General features: G+C 38.1%; 1 protein-coding gene across 1 annotated transcript in view; it reads right to left on the reverse strand.

Moving 5' to 3' along the window:
• Positions 1-200: 200 nt before the first annotated feature.
• The window catches only part of LOC131559333 (cytosolic phospholipase A2 epsilon-like), a 32,086-nt gene continuing 14,320 nt past the window's right edge, over positions 201-17,966 (reverse strand). The window contains exons 7-21 of the mRNA XM_058807663.1: positions 14,622-14,664; positions 14,095-14,158; positions 12,689-12,831; positions 12,452-12,541; positions 11,673-11,710; positions 9,905-10,040; positions 7,891-8,027; positions 6,522-6,744; positions 5,480-5,594; positions 4,605-4,742; positions 4,225-4,332; positions 3,228-3,419; positions 2,607-2,776; positions 1,409-1,595; positions 201-542 (exon numbers count right to left, since the gene is read on the reverse strand). Coding sequence (XP_058663646.1) covers positions 334-542; positions 1,409-1,595; positions 2,607-2,776; positions 3,228-3,419; positions 4,225-4,332; positions 4,605-4,742; positions 5,480-5,594; positions 6,522-6,744; positions 7,891-8,027; positions 9,905-10,040; positions 11,673-11,710; positions 12,452-12,541; positions 12,689-12,831; positions 14,095-14,158; positions 14,622-14,664 — 1,993 coding nt within the window. The 3' untranslated portion in view covers positions 201-333. The remainder of the gene's footprint in view (positions 543-1,408; positions 1,596-2,606; positions 2,777-3,227; positions 3,420-4,224; positions 4,333-4,604; positions 4,743-5,479; positions 5,595-6,521; positions 6,745-7,890; positions 8,028-9,904; positions 10,041-11,672; positions 11,711-12,451; positions 12,542-12,688; positions 12,832-14,094; positions 14,159-14,621; positions 14,665-17,966) is intronic.

Below are 17,966 nucleotides of genomic sequence, written 5' to 3' on the forward strand. Positions count from 1 at the left end.
TTTGATACAAATTATAATAGGCCACATAATTAATTATTATCTTCCACAACATTATAATAATTTATATTGAATATATGTAACAATTAGTAATGTAACTTGGTAAAAAAACTAAAAACAAATTTACTGCTTTGAAGTTTGTTTTTGATTAAACCACTGGTAAATTCCAATCTGTTTTTCTGAAGAGCCATGTAAATAAGGTGGAGTCCAGAATGTCCTTAGGATGATGTGATTTCCACTGCAAGTATCACTGACAAGAATCAAACATCTTGACCTCACCAAAACACAGACAACCCAAGAAATACCACATGAAAGACTGAAGGTAGTGTGTGGTGGCTAAAAATTCCTCTGCTTCCTCCGTGCCACGGCCAAGCGCAAGGCCTGAATAATCAACTTCTCATTGTTCAGGATGTTGTAATCTGTCAGTTTCACCAGTTTGTCAAAATTCTCTTCACTGAAACACACCTCTCTTGTTGTAAATGGGGAGAGGATGCTGGAGACATCAACTTTGCCTTCAGCCATCTCTTCAGGACTCCTTTCCACACCTAAGGGGACAAACCACAGGGAGATGCACCAAGAAGGTTTTATTGCAGTATGTGGCTCCTATCAGTATTTACATAATCACAGGTAAAAAAGGGAGACTTGGAAGGAAAGATATAATTTGCCAGAGGCAAGTAAAAGTACTGTGCTAGTAGCACTGTATTCTTCAGCCTCTGGATCAAGCCTCTGTCCAAATATGATTTTACATCATTTGACATTTACATCACTCAAACAGCTCGAAGTTAGAAGAACATTAGCAGCAGCAATGCTAGACCACTGCTGGGACAACATAGACTTTTTTTCCCAGCTAGAAAAGCACAAGCAAAAAGGAAACCAGATACTCTTATACTAGACAAAATAATAGCCACCTCACTGAAAGATCAGGAGAAATAATTGCACTCAGACAGAGGACATAATTCAATTAAAATCAAAGATCTCTGCCCACTCAAACCTCAATCTCAGAGATTACTTTTAAATATGTGAAAAAAAACTTGAATGAATGGGTTTCACACCAAAACCATCAGAAGGTTATTCCTTGTCTTTGCAAACAGCAGTGCATGACAAGTCCATGTCTGTAGAGAAAAACATCTTGTTTTCAGAACCTACCCCTCAAGGTGTAGAAGTATCAGAATTTTTGCTTTCATACTACCTCTAGTAGTTCTTGTGAAATAAGTGCCTGTGCTTTAAGAAAGATTCTGTAGTTCATATAGTTCAGATGTCCTGAGAAAGAGCAGTTATTTTTTTCAGTAATGAGACCCATGCTGGCATTGGAAAGGTCAGAGATGACAGTGACAGACACATTAGATATGAAATTGAAAGAATTCACTAGGAAAACAACTTTTTATTAAAATTACTATCACAGATGACTCACCAGGAGCTTTATATTTCTTGTAAGTGTCATTTACTAGGGGAAAGAAAAGCACTGTTGGAGCTTGTGGACTGTCAGCCTTTTCAAACACATAGCACTCCTTCAAGTTTTCCCTATCTTCCTCACTTATCTCAATTTTGGGAAATGGAATTTCTTGCTCTGAGAAGTACTTCGCAATCTGATCCAGAGGCTGGATGAAAGAAAAAAATATATATAAAATTATTACAAACAATGAAAAGTAATACAGAGACCTGGATATTTTAAACTGCAGCAGCTAAAATGAATATCCCAAGGTTTGACTCTCCCTCTGGCAAGATATTAAATTTCAGATGGAAACAATCATAACCACACCAGACATTGCAGCTTATCTTATTTTCCACACTGCTTTAGGCAAAACAAGAAAGCAGTCACTGTCTCTGAACTTGAAAATTAATCCAAAACCCACAGATCTGATTTATGATCCCATTGAAAGAGGTGCAGAAGGGGAAGGAAAAGAAACTACAAGAATGGTGAAGAAACACATCAGTCCAGATTAGTCTTCATCATTGTCTTGAATTCTTCATTATTTACCACTTTCCCAGTCTTTCTGTTCTCTGCATAATTGGTGTTCCTTGATAATGACTCCCTATTAATAAATACACTTATCAACATATCTTGTGACCTCATAAAAAAACTTTAACAGTTATATTTACTATAAACCTATGTTTGTTTTTGTATTATTATCATTATACATGCAACACTATTATATTATTTCAAATTATGAATCAATCTGGCATTAGCTGCTACATTTCCATAGGACTGGTATGAGACATAAAGGCCAAGACAAGTTTTCTCATTTAGTCTGTTAAAATATTTTCAGGACTTTCCATTGCCTTTGTAGTTTGTTCAGTACAAGGATAACCAATATCAGTAGAAGAGTTTCAGACTATTCCATCAGTTTATAATATAATCCAGAATATAATCCATCAGTTTTTAAAAGCTATTGGATCCACTGCAGTGAAGATCTTGATGATTTTGAAATGCCTATATCCATCATCATCTTCTAATATCCTTCTTAGTTACTGAGAAATCAATTGCCTAATGATCTAAATAATAAATTAGATATAATAATAATAATGTAATTCACATTCCAGTACTGACAATTGTCAGAGACCAAAAGGACATGAAGGAAAACGATTTCAGATATCATGGCTTTTCTTACCAGTGTTTGGGACCCTCCGCTGTAATTCAAATGCAGGAGAACATCGACCTCCCTGTTTGATCTCAAAAGTGGTGGGTAGCTGGTATTAATGAAAAAGCCAGTATCAACCAGGGAGAGGTCACTGTCTGCTGTTTCCATCAGTTTATTTGGGAAGGAGTCTATCACTGTGTCTGAAACAAAATTATTTCTCATTACTACAAATAAAACGCAAGAATGGATTTCTCCTCTGAAGGAAGGTAAAGAAGAAATAATCAAGAATTTTGTCCTCACTCTAGCTGTACTTATTTACAGGAGTAAGTGACATGCTACTGTTTTTTCCCTCCCCCTTCCTGAGCACCTCATGCTGCTTCAGCCCTAGAGGGGTGATCTCTCGTGCTGTCTTAGGCTGAGCTCACTTTATCCACAGGAACATAATCCCCAGACAGGCAGGTATAATTTTGCTCTTCAACACCCCTCACCAAAACTGAAATGCTGTTCAAATCTGGCTTTCATGTTTTCCATTTTTAAAGGGAGAAGTGGCATTTCAGAAGTCAGTCACAGCTCTTTGTTGGAAATCCTAAGTGAGTTCTTAAACCTAAACCTTCTTAGAATATTACTGAAAAGCATGCTGGTTTACTGTGCCTTTCCAGGTAGAAAATCCTTCACTCTCCAAGTACTTGTTATGCAGCTGGAAGCCTCTGATAAAATTGGGATACTGTGCAATGGTTGGGCGTCCTGTTAAGACATCTCGCAGAGTGGAGGAGAAGACACTCGAGGGAGTGAAAAGACATGTGTCTACTTCATAGGGATTCACAGACAGAAAGGGTTCTTCTGCTGCAAGATGGAAAGAAGACATTTTAAGTTTAGGATAATTTTCTGAAATGACTAGTATTTTGAAAAATTGAGTGACTAATAACGACAGGTATCATCTTCCCCCACTCCAAAGTTAATCAAACATCATTATAAGCCCTTAAGGTCTATGCCACCAAATAAAATTCAGCATTAGACAGTGAATTAAATGACCAGCTACCTGCAGGCAGCAGGCTGCCAGGCAGCAAGGATCACCTTCCACTCTAAGCTGCCTCAAATGATGCCCACCTCTACTGTAGCGTGTGGTGGAGGAGAGAGAGCAGTCTCAAAATATACAGGAGACCTGTCAACAGGACACCTTCAAAATGCATGTGAGTGTCACCCAGCCTCAGCATCAAGTAAATTAGGAGACCAGTCACTACAGGTTCCCTATGCAATTAACAGCAAGAGCAAGATTTCCCCGTGGGTAGTTCAGTGGAGAAATCAGCCCTCTGCAAGAGCCATTTCTCTACCATGTTATTACTGGCCAAGGAGAACCATATCCTAATTTATCAATCTCAAGATGTGTTTTTGATACAACATGATTTCTATACATCTGAAAGAGACTGGTTTTGTGTCTATATGACCTTCAGGAAAAGGTACAGCTTTTACACAACTTTTCCAAAGAAGAGCAATTTAGTTTTAAATGAAGCAGAAAAAAATTCTTAGTTGTCATCTCTGCTTTTCTTTCCTCATCTTTTACTCTCTGACAGCATTTCTTTATGCATTAGACATCTTCACAAAACATAAACAATATATACCAGTGGTGCAAAAAAATTTAAAATCTCACCTATATCTTTTACTCTGTCTCTGGTCCATCTGCACCAGAAATCTTCTGAATCAGCAGCCAAATTCCAGACATACATCACATCTATGGAAAATATACTACTCCACATGCCTATAACAGGAAAGAGGAATAGAAGCTGATTGATGGAGTGGCCTCGGAAGAATCTTAATTGATACATACCTTCAGTTCTTCCCATTGGATACTTCCTTTCTGTCTGTACAGATGCCTTTGTGGGCATACTTCATGAGTACATCCTTGCTAGTGCAAACTCACACCTGCTCAACCTGTCTGCCGGTGTATTCCCAGTGATGTCCACCACAGACCATGTGCTCACCCTTACCAGCTCTCTCCAGTAGACCACCTTTCCCCAAGGCAACATTCACCTTGCATATAGCAGATCCGGGTCTCTGAGAGCTTCTTCACCATCCTTCCCATAAAGAATTGACTTCCAAAGTGCTCTGCACGAATAGATGCTCCATACTTCAGCAGACCAACTTCATAAGGAGTGAACTCTAGCCACTCTATGGCAACAACAGCCAGACCATGAAAAGGCAACATGTTAGACAACATGTTAGATGATACTAAACAGAAGAGTTCCAGGAAGCAAACCCAATGAGAAAGACACTGGCTAGTTCACAGCATGCCATTCACCAGCCATGGCTGTATCTGTATTGCCGACAGTACTGATGCCATGAGGTCCTTCCACACTGAGGCAGGGCAGTTCCAGGCTGTGACAGAGCAACCTCCAGAAAAAAAAGCCGTGGTCTGAATGAAACCACAGGCATTCCCTTAACAGACTTAATCTTACCCCAAAATATGTGTTGCTCATGCATAACTCGTTGCCTTTAGAGCTCTAGGGACAGAGAGCTTTGCATTCACTTGGTGTCATGTTCTTAGCTGCTCATGTTAAATGCTGTGCAAACTAATAGAGGAAATAGTGATTTACCTGACATTGGTCCCAAAAATTCAAAACCTTTTCTTTAATTGTTCAAAATAAGACCAAATGGAACCATATAAGAATTTGTTTCATTCCAAGGCTTTTATGATAGGATAAATTGTGACTTTGACGTCTTGAATTTTTTATTTTTTTTTTAGTTTTGGCCACTATAATCTGAAAATTTATTGACTTTTGAGCAGGGTTTATTTGCAATTAAAATGAAAATACAATTGCATTATTAAAGCTGTTTATATCCACATCATCTTAGTTTAGACCATTTAAATTATAAATTTGTTAAGAAATGTAGATCATAACCATTACCTCTGAATGCCTGGGCACTATAGTTGGACTTGAGGTTGATGGCCACATAGATGGGCAATGGGTTCTGGCCATTATCCACTGCCTGACGCTGGTCCGAGAGTCTGTGCTCATCTTTCTGGTTTTGATTTAAAAGGGTAAATGGAATGAGGTGTAAAACAACTTGCATTTCAAATAATATAATATGAATTGTCAGCCCTATCCAGCCTTATCTAAGTTCTCCTTTCCATTCCCAGGTAACTGGATTGTTCCAAAATATCTGTCATGGGATATTCCAAACTTGGCAAGTATCCCATAAGAAGCAGCTACACCCTATATGGGTTCTCAGATTTTGAGATATGCAGAGAAGTTGATTGTAGATTCAGTCAGGAAAAAAAAAAAAAACAAAACCAACAAGAAACCAGTTCCAGGAAAAATCATGCAGCTAAGTGAAAGGTAAAGTTCTTTCCTTGGCTAGGTCTTAGAAAAGAATTTTAAGATATTCTGCAAATATATACATATTCAAGAATATATGCTATTGCACATGACAATTTAAAACTTTATTGTATAAACTTCAACCAGAAGGAAACTGTTTAAGATACACTATTTTTAAATTAACAAAACTTCTTAAAACTGGGTACCATATTTAGAAAATGGTCTTTCTCACCATGTGAACCATATGCAGTCTATACCTAGGTCACTTTATAAATGCATATCATAATTTATGCTGGAGAAGCAAATTAATTCAAATTTTAAGTGCCTCTTATAGTCAGAACATTTTATGTCCAAAATGATTTATTTACAATTTGAAATACTTTTTCTCAGGATACTTCTCTGTTTAAGGGGAAAGAACGCCTTTAACTGGTATGACATGGCTCCTTCAGTTCAAGGTCAAGCTCTCTTTAAATCTAGAGCAGTGTTTTAATAATGGAACTGAATATATCATATTTAATCAACTGCTAAACTAATTATTTGCATCAGTATTAGTGAATGACATGCGGGATTTATTTTCTTCTCCACTGTAGCTCTAGAAGCTCTGCAATTATGTGAAAGAAAGGAGCAATACCTTATCATGTAGCATGGATTCAATGACGAGACCCCAAAGGTCTATGAAAGAAGTGTTATGTCCTTCTTTAGTCCTCTCCATCAGGTCATTGTAATAGTACTTCAGACAATCCAAAGAAAAACAGCAGATCTTGGATTTGGTTACTTGCTTGCGAGCTTCCTTGATTGCATCCTCCAGATATTTTTGTGACCAATTAGCATCTTCATATAAGTTTGCCATGGTCCTGAAGAAATGTTAGTAGAAAATAATGAAAGAGGCATAATGCTGTGGTTTGCTTTCAGAAAACAGATGTGCAACCTATTTGCCTGTTTCTTAATTCTTATGGGGTTCACACTTAAAAAACACTCATTTCAGGAGCAAACAAAACCTCCAAGTTTTCCTGGTTTGGATGTTTTAAAATGGGCTCAAGAATTACCTTGAAATTCAAGGGAGAAAAGAAACCAAGACCCAAGGCTTTCAAATTCAAAGGTTCCACAAGTATTCATCTAATCTATTTCTTGGAAGGTAGGGAGTATTCTAGGGAGCAGTCACTACTACTCTGCTCTGGTCCTGCATTTGTTCCCATATATCTGCTAATGACTTCTGCCACCAAGAAAACTTGGCAGTTTTGGGCATGTCCTTGTATGACCATTCTTACTTGTCCCCTTGAAATCATAACACAGGTAGATTCAGATCTCCACATATATACAGAGAAGTTAAAAGAAAAACCTACCATTGAGGTTTGGACTTACATAAAAGTGACCCATAACTCAGTGAAAAAAAAACTCTCCACTTCCAAACAGGTGTAGAGGAGTGGGGTACCTAGAACCTATTTGATTAAATACTTCAGTTATTTTAACTATGGCATCATCTGCTCTGTGCCCACTGGGAGAAGAGAGCACTTCACAACAAGCCACTGTATCTGCAGTCTCTCCAAGGTCAGTAACTTGATATCATTGGTTGGCCTTTTGTGACAATATTAATTCCTCTAGCCCCAAATACATCTTTTACCAGAGGGAGATGCACTGTAAATCCAAAATGGAAGTGAGAATAACCAGCAAATGGCAGGCATAAATTCTTCTTCCCATCTTTCTTCAATTTCCAGTCTAAAGACAAATTTATTGTATTTAGTCTAAGGTACAACTGATATAATATGAAAAGGGAATAGAGCATTTAGATGAAGATATTAGGCACAGACCGAGTCAGCGAGCTGACAAAAGCAGTTGATGAGTGTGATGATTGATGTCTTACTCAGTATGTTTTGCTTCCTTGCTCCAGGTGGACAGAGAGTGGGCAGAATAGAAATGCTTTTGCCTTGCTAAGTGCCATATAAGCTAACAGTATTGTACAGAGTCAACATATTGAAAAAGCTTGTTTGCATCCCTCTCACCATGTGGTACCCGATAAGCCCCCGATGTAGGAAATGCAGTCCAAGAGGTTGAGTTTCTGGAGGCCCAGCAGGCTGCCATACATCGCTGTGAGGGATCGCGTTCCGCCCCCGGTTGTTGTGATGGCCACCACTGGCACCTGGTCAACACAGCAAGGCAGAAGGAGCAAAAGCTGTGCATGAGTTAGACACAAACAGCCCTTACTGCAGAAATCAGATAACAGGTCACAGGCATTGATACAAGCAGGGATGCTACTTGGGATGGAAAGGATGTGATTGCTGCAGAAGGTTTGTTTGCCACCACCTGACTGCTGCAAGGAGGAAGGCTTATGTCTTACCCTCTCTGATGGGGTGAGAAGGTGTTTACTTAACATACAACTGGAAATCAACCTCACCACCCTGGAATTTTTCTCAAAGTGTATTATTAGCAGCTGTGACAGAAAACACACAGGATTTACCACACTGGTGCAGGTTAGGGATCCGTGATTCTGCCTCTAACAATGACCAGTGTCACACAGGAATGCGCAGCACCCTGTAATCAGCCAGACCACACAATAGCCAAAGTCTTCCTGGCCCCCGGCCATCAATTACTTTATGTCCTGAAGCACAGTCATTGATAGGGTTTCCCCCTCCATGAGCCAAGTGTAATTGAAGAGACAGACTATTCTTCTCCTTATCTTTTCCTGATCTAGTACACCCTCTGCTTCCGTTAGCAACCAGAGTGTGGATGCTTACACACCCCATGGAAAATGTCTATTTATACCTTTCAAGTATTAGCTTCTAATTTGATAAAGGAATCTGTGTTCCAAAGTCAATGAATAGAGCCTGAAGGAAATAATTCTCCTCCTCTATGAAAAAAAACAAAAGGTCAGAAAAGTGAGAAAACAGATGTTCTTCGTACCCTAAACTCTTTTTAAATATAGAAAATTTTATAAAATAATGAGGAAAATCTCATAATATTAGCTAAAGTCAGAATAAACTCCAGAAATTATATTCTGGGGTTTACATTTTCTAACCTATTTTTTTATAAGTTAAAATACTAATGATTTTTTTTTTCAGTTCAAATATAAGTCAGCTAATAAAGTAGAGGGGATATTTTCCCATATTTCTGAAGTTAAACACATGAATAGGAGAGCCACAGTAATTAGGCCTTTCAGAAAAGAGTTTTCTGTGTGTGAGGAACCTCTCAGACAGCTTGTAAAAATGGTTGAAAATGTTCTTTTCAGCTTTGTTGAAAACTTTGTTTCCTGTATTATTCTCTGTCCTGAAATCCAAATTAATATTTTTGAATCATATTTTCCACAGCACTCTTTTTTTTTAACTGTCAGCTGAAGAGTGTTCTTTCTGTTGGTATGTGTGTACTTTTCTGATTGTCAGCAACCCAGTTAGGCATCAGCAGTTGCAAAGCTTATGACCCAATTACAGGGCAGGAACAGTGTCTAGAGTGATACAGCTAAACTTACAAACAGCTATTTCATCAACAACTCAGTGATACTATAAGATCCACTCTTCTTTGCCAGACTGATAGCTTTATTCTATCCCTCAATTTTCCCAACAATACAGCTAATTTTGCTGCAGAAACCACTCCAAGAATTTTCATTCAGATGTCTGTGAAAATTTTTCTTTCCTCCTCAACGCCCTTTACACACATGCCGTGGCCACCACCTCGTCTCTACGTTAAGGCCCTCTATTTTGCAAGCAGCATTGCCCAGATGTTCCATGTCTGCCCACTATAAACTTTTCTCCTGAGATCCATGAGCAATATCCAGAATAAACAGGAATGGGCTGTTTGAGGAGCTGCTGAGAAGTTTTTGGCTCCATAAAGACATTATCCTTCCTCCCTCACTCTGCTACATGAAAAGCCCACTGCTTCTCTTGCTCATGCCTTGCCCTAGGTGACCATGCCTGGCCCACACCAGCAGGACTAATTACACTGGGATTTTATTTGTTGTTTGAATTTGTAAGCCAGGCCTTGATCCCCCAAGAGCAGTTGCTACCAGGGATTGCATTGGCTTGCCTCATGCTCTTTCAGATCCTCTTCCAAATTAAGAATCTTTTTCAGAGCAGCAGCAACATATTTCTTCCTTTTCCGCAGGAAGTTCTGCTCCTCCCTGCACAGGCTAAATCCCAAGCGCACATCCAGGTCTCCTGAGCTGGAACAGACAATGGGACAAATCAATGCACACATCATTTATAGCTGATTTCAAGATCTGTAGGGCAGGTAATAAAAAAAATCATCTGTAAAATAAGTTATTTCCAAGTCTGCGTATTGATAAAGGAAAGAAGGAAAACAAAACCACCCCATTTCTACTGCCAGCAAGAAACAGCAGTGTGGATGAAGAGGAGTTTCCAAGGTACTGTAGATCTCTTGTGAACACGGACAAAAAGACAAGACACACAAGTCAGGGAAAGACCACCAAAAGGAGTAAATTCAGAAGTATTTTTTTCTGCACCCATTCCTGTTTATCACTATGACATCCTGGAAAATTCAAGTGATGACATTATCACTTGTTCTCGGGTTTTGACAATCCACTAACAGCATTTAAAGTCAGAGTTCTAATGAGTTATGTGATGAAGCTTGAACTGCAGGGCAAACATCACCCCCAGCTCAGTCTTGGGAATTGCAGCCTTTCACCTGTGTCCTGAACATATTCCTAGATAAGTATTCACAAGCTTCGTCCTGTAATAATACAAGAATATCCATCACTTTCTTTTTCACATGCGCAGACACATGAAATTTTGTCCTTTGAAAAATGTGAAGCACAAGCAAAAGAAAATTCAGAAAAAAAGGTGTAAATCCAATCAAATTGCAGCTAATGTTATGTGCCTACAGCAACATAAATACACTTATTACTGAGAATAACACTAAATATTGACCAAATCTTTTGGATCACATCACCCTCTGGTGGCTGCAAACTCTGTCCTGAAAATAATTTTCACCAATATTTCACAAATATGAATGCTTCAAGGATTAATGCTGCTAACCTTTCTTCTCCAGCAAATTTGATTTATCACACAGTGTAATTTTGAAAAGAAAATAAGGTCAAATGATTTACCTTACAAAAAACCCAACTCTTTGAGCAGTAGATTAACATTTTTTTCTTGCTCTCTTTCTATATGTGTGCCTGTTAAATGTACAAGTCAGATATTTGTTATGGGCTGAGGTTGTACAGGTAGCTCTCCATTTACACAAAGTTTTCTTGTGCTGTGAAAACCCACACACTTTCTTTCTGTATCTCATCCCACACAGGGATGAGATGGGGGGGCTGTGAACCATAGGAAGTTTTCAGCTCTACCATAAAATGTCACCGTCTTCAATTTTACCTTTCACTGGTGCAATTCTGTCCCTGCAAGTGGGTTGGCAGAGGTGCAGCTGGTCAGGTCTCAGCTCCCATTCTGCCCAGTGAAGCAGAAGGGGCAGAAGCCAGGCTACCCTATGTTTGTTTTGGTGATTTGGCAAAGTTAGAGACTGCTAAAGGTTATTTCACCCCATGTGCACATCTGACAATTGGCATAAATGGGGAATAAAATAATAAGTGAATGGTACAGTTTTATTCATGTGTGAGAACAAAAGGCATAAAACCAACGAATTTACTCTGAATGAAGGCTCACAGACTCCTGCAGAATGCACAGTGCTGTAAGTGCAGCAGACTTGCACTTACCTTGGGCACCAGTGAGCACAGCACTCACACAGTACGTGTTCATCTCTGCACCTATCACAGAAAAAGCCTACAGAACTAGTTTACAGCAGTCCTGGGGGCCAGGACTAAAAGAGGCTATCTTACCATTTTCTTGCTGTCAAGCACAAGTGAAATGAATTATCCTGGAAAATGAGAAAGGTAAAGGTAATTACTACCAAATTTTAAAACATTCCTTCCCTTCAAGCTCGGGCAATGCTCTGACCAAGAGAGGTGGTTCTCAAATAATAAATCACATGGCTAAGGACATTATTTTTATACAATTAACCAAAGCCTCACTCCCTGCCCTGGAATCAAATTTTCGCTTCTCTAATAGGCCTGTATGTGTTTGGGGCAGGTAGTGTGCCACAAGCTTGCATGTTTACACCACTTCCCAGTTTGCACATTTAGAAGGGGCAACAAGAATGAAAAAAGTTACCTTATCAAATTAAAAAAAAAAAAAAAAAAAAAAAAAAAAAAAAACTCACAAAAGCACCCCTGATATCATTATTAAGACAAACTAAAATCTGAATTAAGCTCATAATCTGGATGGGTCTTTTTTCAGTTCTTCGCTTGTATCACCCTAATATAAAAAAAAAAAAATGTGGTTTTGAACAAATGTACATTTTACAGTAATTCCTTGTTCCTTGAAACCACTTAATTCTAACAGTAGGATGCAGGTTTGCAATGACTGTTGTATTATTAAAATTATTGTTAACATGTTCTTCCTCAAAGTTGAATATAGCAACCTTAAATTTTGTTAACATTTCTAATGAATAGCTGTATAATTTCATACAGTGATTTTGTTTACTTGGTAACTTTATTTCTAACACGACAATATTAAGGATATTTTAAATTACGTATTTAAAAAGGTTCACAGCACTCACCTCTTCTAGTGTTATTTCCTTCTGTAAAGGGAGTGAATTCAGGGGAAAAGAAAGGACCCCAGGTTTCTCTGTTTCATTTCCATCAGTCAGCTGAAAAAATGTAAAAAAGCAAAACACATAAAAGGTTTATCATCTCTTGAACTTCTCCACTCAGAAACCTAGTTCAGTTTACTGGTTCTATTAATATTTTGTTCTAATTTCATTTGAGTAATAATAACAAACAGAAGGAGAACTTACCTCTTCTGGTAATATGATATCCAGTCTTGTCTGCTCATTTATGATGCAGTGAAATATGATTATATGAAGGCTGGGGCCAGAGTCCAGCAAAATCTTCTGGCTTCCTTCATGTGATCCTTTCACTGTAAATGTAAGCTCTGGGTCTAAGCCGAGAGGCAAGGAACAAGCAGAATTTTAAATATTACAAGCAAACAAACATAACTAATTAAAAAACCCAATTTTCACTTTTTGTTGAATTTTCCTTACACCACAATGACTAAGTAGACTTCAGGTGGCAAAAACAGACTGAAAACTGAGCTAAAATATCTTGGTGAATCTACATAAATAATCAATGTACAGAATTCAGAGATTTTTAAAATACTATAGCTTTCTATTTGTTAGATGCTTTCCATGAATAAATTAAACCAAGATTTGGATTTAGAGGAGTGTCAGAGGCATTTTGGATTATTCATGCTGCATAAAAGTCATTTATTTGATGTCAGTCTGTTCTGGTTCATAGTAAACATTTTATAATATTAAGACTCACAAATAAATCTATAAACCCACAACTCAATCAGGCTACTTGGCATGTGCCCCCACATCACAAAACTGAAACAAGCAGCAGGCTGAGTTTCTTGTACAGAAAAGCCTTTATGTTTACAGAGAGGTCATATGCTGTTCTCCTGCAAGATCAGGGCCAAGAGACATATAATTTTAGGTCACTAACCTTTCCTTCCTCTGTTACATCTCAGTCTGAAACTTCCTATAATGCAACTTAGTCATTGCCACCATTTTCTTCATAGAAGTCAATTTTCCATTCACAAATTAACTCAGAACAGTCATGAGGTTTTGAGATTTTCCCCCAGGAATGGCATTACACAAGCTACAGTTCATTTAAATCAACTTAAAAACTAGTGAAGAATCCTGTTGTATTTGTTAGAGTTACATTTTATAGACAAAGTACTGTTTTGGTGAGTCTATGGTAGCAGAGAGCTTCCCTGCAATTTGCCAAGACCCCTTTGATACAACTTTGCATTTAAACTTAGGTTTATTTTTTTTGTTAAGGCACCAAAGGGATAAGATTCCTACATATTACTTATGAGATAATTTTTAAAGATCCCACTTAGAAAAAAATTGTTTTGAACAAACAATAAATAAAAAGAACTAACCTCATTTTTCCAAGTTTTTCAGTCTAGTATACCTGGCTCTATTTTTGCATCAGTTTAAAATTTTCCTCATAACTAAGCACTTGATTAACTTGAATTTTGAATGATACAATCTTTCTGCAAGGTGGGGCATGGCAAAACTAAGTATTATATGACACAGATAGAGCAATGTACACAACGGATTATTAATTTTTTTCAACATCTGATATAATGGCTGAATCACAACACAAGAACAATAGGCTAATGAAGCAATAACCTCACTTGTGGATTGCTGCTTCAGCTTCCCTGTATCCACTCTAACCTCCAAACAGGAAACCTCACGTGCCTGCAGCAAGAGAGGATGAATGATGATTGAGAGAAGTGTAAATGCCATTGCAAGTGATTCATACTGTTCCCAACCAACCCCTCTGGTTGATCAATGAGCAAGACAATTATTATCTATTACTATGTCTTCAGATAACACGAGGACAATAATGATATGGTATTTCTTTCCAAAACTGAAATAAAGAGATAAAGAGAAACAACTCATGAACTGCTTGAACTTAGAGAGACAATTAAGCAAAGAAGATAAGCCCTATTCAAAATAATGAGTGTATTAACATATGGAACTATTTTTATGAGCATTGTAACACTTTCTTCATTAACTCCTGATAGTTCTGAGCCTATCATTTATAGAAGAAAGTAGGCGGCAGTACTGGGTTTGGGACACAGCTCAAAGTTTCCAGAGTTAGAAACATGAATATTTGTTATTCAGACACAAGAAAGATCACAATAAATATGTACTTTACCACTAGTACTCCATTCGTAATAATGCCATCTGGGTAATCCAGACTGAAAAAAAAAAAAAAAAAAGAAGATAATGTCACAGGTGGAAAAGCTCAGACAAATATTTTAGTCTATGGTTAACACATTAGTTCTTACATGACCTTTGACATTTCTGACTTAAACATTCTCACTCAAAAATACTTTAAAGCTTAGGATTAGCTGATGAGCTGAGTTGCAGTTTTTTCCATCCACTCAGAATATGAAGCTGGATTTACACTCCTGTGATCTTAACCATTTGCTTCAGTAAACCATGCAATAAATACTGGTATGAGACATACTGATTTTGAGGACAGCTGCAGTTAAATCCATCTTGATTCTTTTGAGCATTACACAGTTTTACCCAGGTTTTTGTCTAATACAACAGCCTAACTTTTCACAATTTATAAAAAATTTCCCTAATGGCAGGAAAAATTGTATTTACCTTTATGAAGTGATCTGCAAATCACACATGAGATTGTAATAGATCACTGTACGTATAGATGTGTTTCCACATCTAAGAGCAGGGATGAATTCACATACTGCAGCCAACAATTTCTATATTCTAAAATATTTTCCATCAGAAATATCAGGCAGTGTCTCATTAAGGATATCTCACAATTTACCATTTCGTTAAATTACAGATGTAAATTCAAATAATCTCTCAAGAACTGAGATGGCTCCAAAGGGAATATGTACATATGTATGGACTATTGACAAGGACTGAGCATTGACTCCTCAATCTGCTGCAGAGAGTATGAGCTGTTTATTCAGACTTTACAAGCCATGGATTACACATTTGGAGTTCTCATATAGTTCTATACTTGATATATGTATTTTATCTCAGCTGAAACCAAACAATACAATTCCTTTAAAATTAGATGAATGACATTGTTTTTATCCACTTAAAGTGAAAACAATTAGATTTAAGTATAAACACACGATAGCATTCACTCAAAATTGAAAAGTTCATAAACAGTTTTAAGTTTTGTTTCCAAGTCAGTATTTTCTTTAAGAGAATATCAATATTTCCTTTAAGAGAAAAACATGAACTGGCTAAATACACTGCAGAAAATTCAGGAAAAACTTTCAATTATAAAAAACATCAACAACAAACTCAAGCAAACACCTCTGGTCAAAAACCCACAATCATAAACTTTAAAATTTTGTAAATTTTTTGGAAATGTATTTCTAAAGAGTTCAAAGAACGTTGGTCAGGAATTGGTGAAAATATACTCAGTGTTTCCATCTCTATACAGGTAAATGTGTGCAAGCACCACTCCAGTTTTGTTTCAGACACAAATTTTTATTCTTAATTACTATGTCAAATAGCTCTAACATTACATGACATATGGTGCCACCATCCTCAAATAACTCATTAAAAATCAAGGAGAACAAGAAACAGCATGACAGATATTTGAAGACCTCAGCCTGCATAGCCTGGTGAAATGAAAATGCACAGACAGGTGAAGATATCTGTTCATGGAGGTAAACATTCGGTAAAGCGTAGTGTTATTTGAGTTGCTGGTATCAGCAAAGGGTAAAGTTAGGTTCAAAGTTAGGAGGTGCAAGGCATGGCCTTCAAACAGGGTGGGAGACCCTGCATTGTTGTGCAGAACAGAGCAGAGCTTGCAAGAAGAACCCCTGGTAAGTACCAGGACACCTCAGTCATGAAGGACCAATGGCTGAGATGTCTCTGTTGGGTTGTCACCTCTGCTGCCACCCCTGTAAGGAAGCCCAGCTGCTGGTACTTGTTAGTATGGTGGACCTGGTGGTCCATACCTTTGTTTTAAGAAAAGCAAGGGCACTCATCTTTCTCTGAATCTTAGGAAATCAGCTGTGGCTAAAAACATAGCTGAGCTGGGTGCAGAAGAGCTCAGGTTGACAGGGATCTTTGAATATTTTGCCTACCTTTGGAGCACTGCATAAGTTCCACTAGTTGGGATTAGCTGGTAATTTCTCTGATAACTAACCTGCTATTAGCTCTCATCACACAGTTATGTTCCTGTTCTCTTCTCCATCACAGTTTGTGATTTGTGGGCTTTTTTTATTGCAGGCCTCAGTTTCACTAGGAGAACTAGGAGTATATTATTACCTGTAGCAGGGAAAGACAAAAACAGAGACCCTGGGCATCCTTCCCCACTCAAAGTCTGTTGCAGGAATGCCTAAGGTTGCAGTGTACTCTTTGAATCCAGGGATCATTTCCCATCACCTGGTATACATCAAACTTCTGCCTTCTCCTTTCTGAATTATGCCTGATATAATGGAATGGGTAATTTTGAATATGAACTTACAGTCACACAGATTCTTATATTGCAGTTCTCATTTAGGCTACTACGCTCCATTTCACCAGAGAATCTGAATTTTTGATACTTATCTAAAAGTTTTGAATTCTTTCATGTCAGATCCAGCTTTTCCTTCCTTTAGTAGCTTCCATAATAATGTAGGCTACTTTTCTGAGCTTTCTGACAACCCAGGAGAAGCATGGGGGATGGTAGTGTTTCAGTAAATAAAGCTGTAATCATCTCAAAGGTTCTTTCTTAACTTAAAACTTTTGCCTTCAGTGCTCCTCCACACATAAATACAAACAGTGCATTTGGCCCCCAGCTGATGGAGACTCAGCCTGAGGGTTTCTCAGCAGTGCCCAAGCCAAATGGCTGGCATGATCTGCTGGCTCCCCTTTCACATGAGGGGGATTTCTCAAAATAACACAGCAGAACTAGAGAAAGAAAAAAAAGACTTTTATTTTCTAAAAATTCTGCTTTTGCCATATTTCAATAATTAAATATTTAACTTTTATACAGCTTTTTGTACACCTATTTACATTTATTTCTGTTGATTGGGCTTTGTTTTAAACATAGTCTTTCACATTTGAAAAAAAAAGGGAGAGGGAGCAAAGATGAAAGGTTGTGTAAGAGTGGTCCTTCATTCTTCTAAGAGTTGTTAGAGATGCACTTCCTCAGCTTAAGACATCTGAAAGATAAAAGAGGCCAAAAAGAGGATCAGCAGGTACAGCAAATACCCTGGGGCTCTTAGACCTTTCCTTGGAAATTCAAATCACCTTGCAGTTCAGCAGAAGCCTTTTGTGGCCCTCAGTGTCAGGCGTGGCCCTCAGTAGAAGTCGGAGGGGAGCGGGATGTTGAGCGAGCGCAGCCACCTGCTCCAGCGGGACCCCGTGCCTGTAGCAACACGGATGGGCTCGTTCTGGTGCTGCACCCTGCCCGTGGAGACACAGCAGAAAGCCCAGGTTACCACTGATAATCACCAGAGAACAGCTCCAAAAGCACAAAGCACACGAACCAGCAGCCTGTGTACAACAGCCTTACCTTTTC

Source organism: Ammospiza caudacuta, chromosome 6, assembly GCF_027887145.1.
Source record: "Ammospiza caudacuta isolate bAmmCau1 chromosome 6, bAmmCau1.pri, whole genome shotgun sequence".
Classification (NCBI taxonomy): Eukaryota; Metazoa; Chordata; class Aves; order Passeriformes; family Passerellidae; genus Ammospiza; species Ammospiza caudacuta.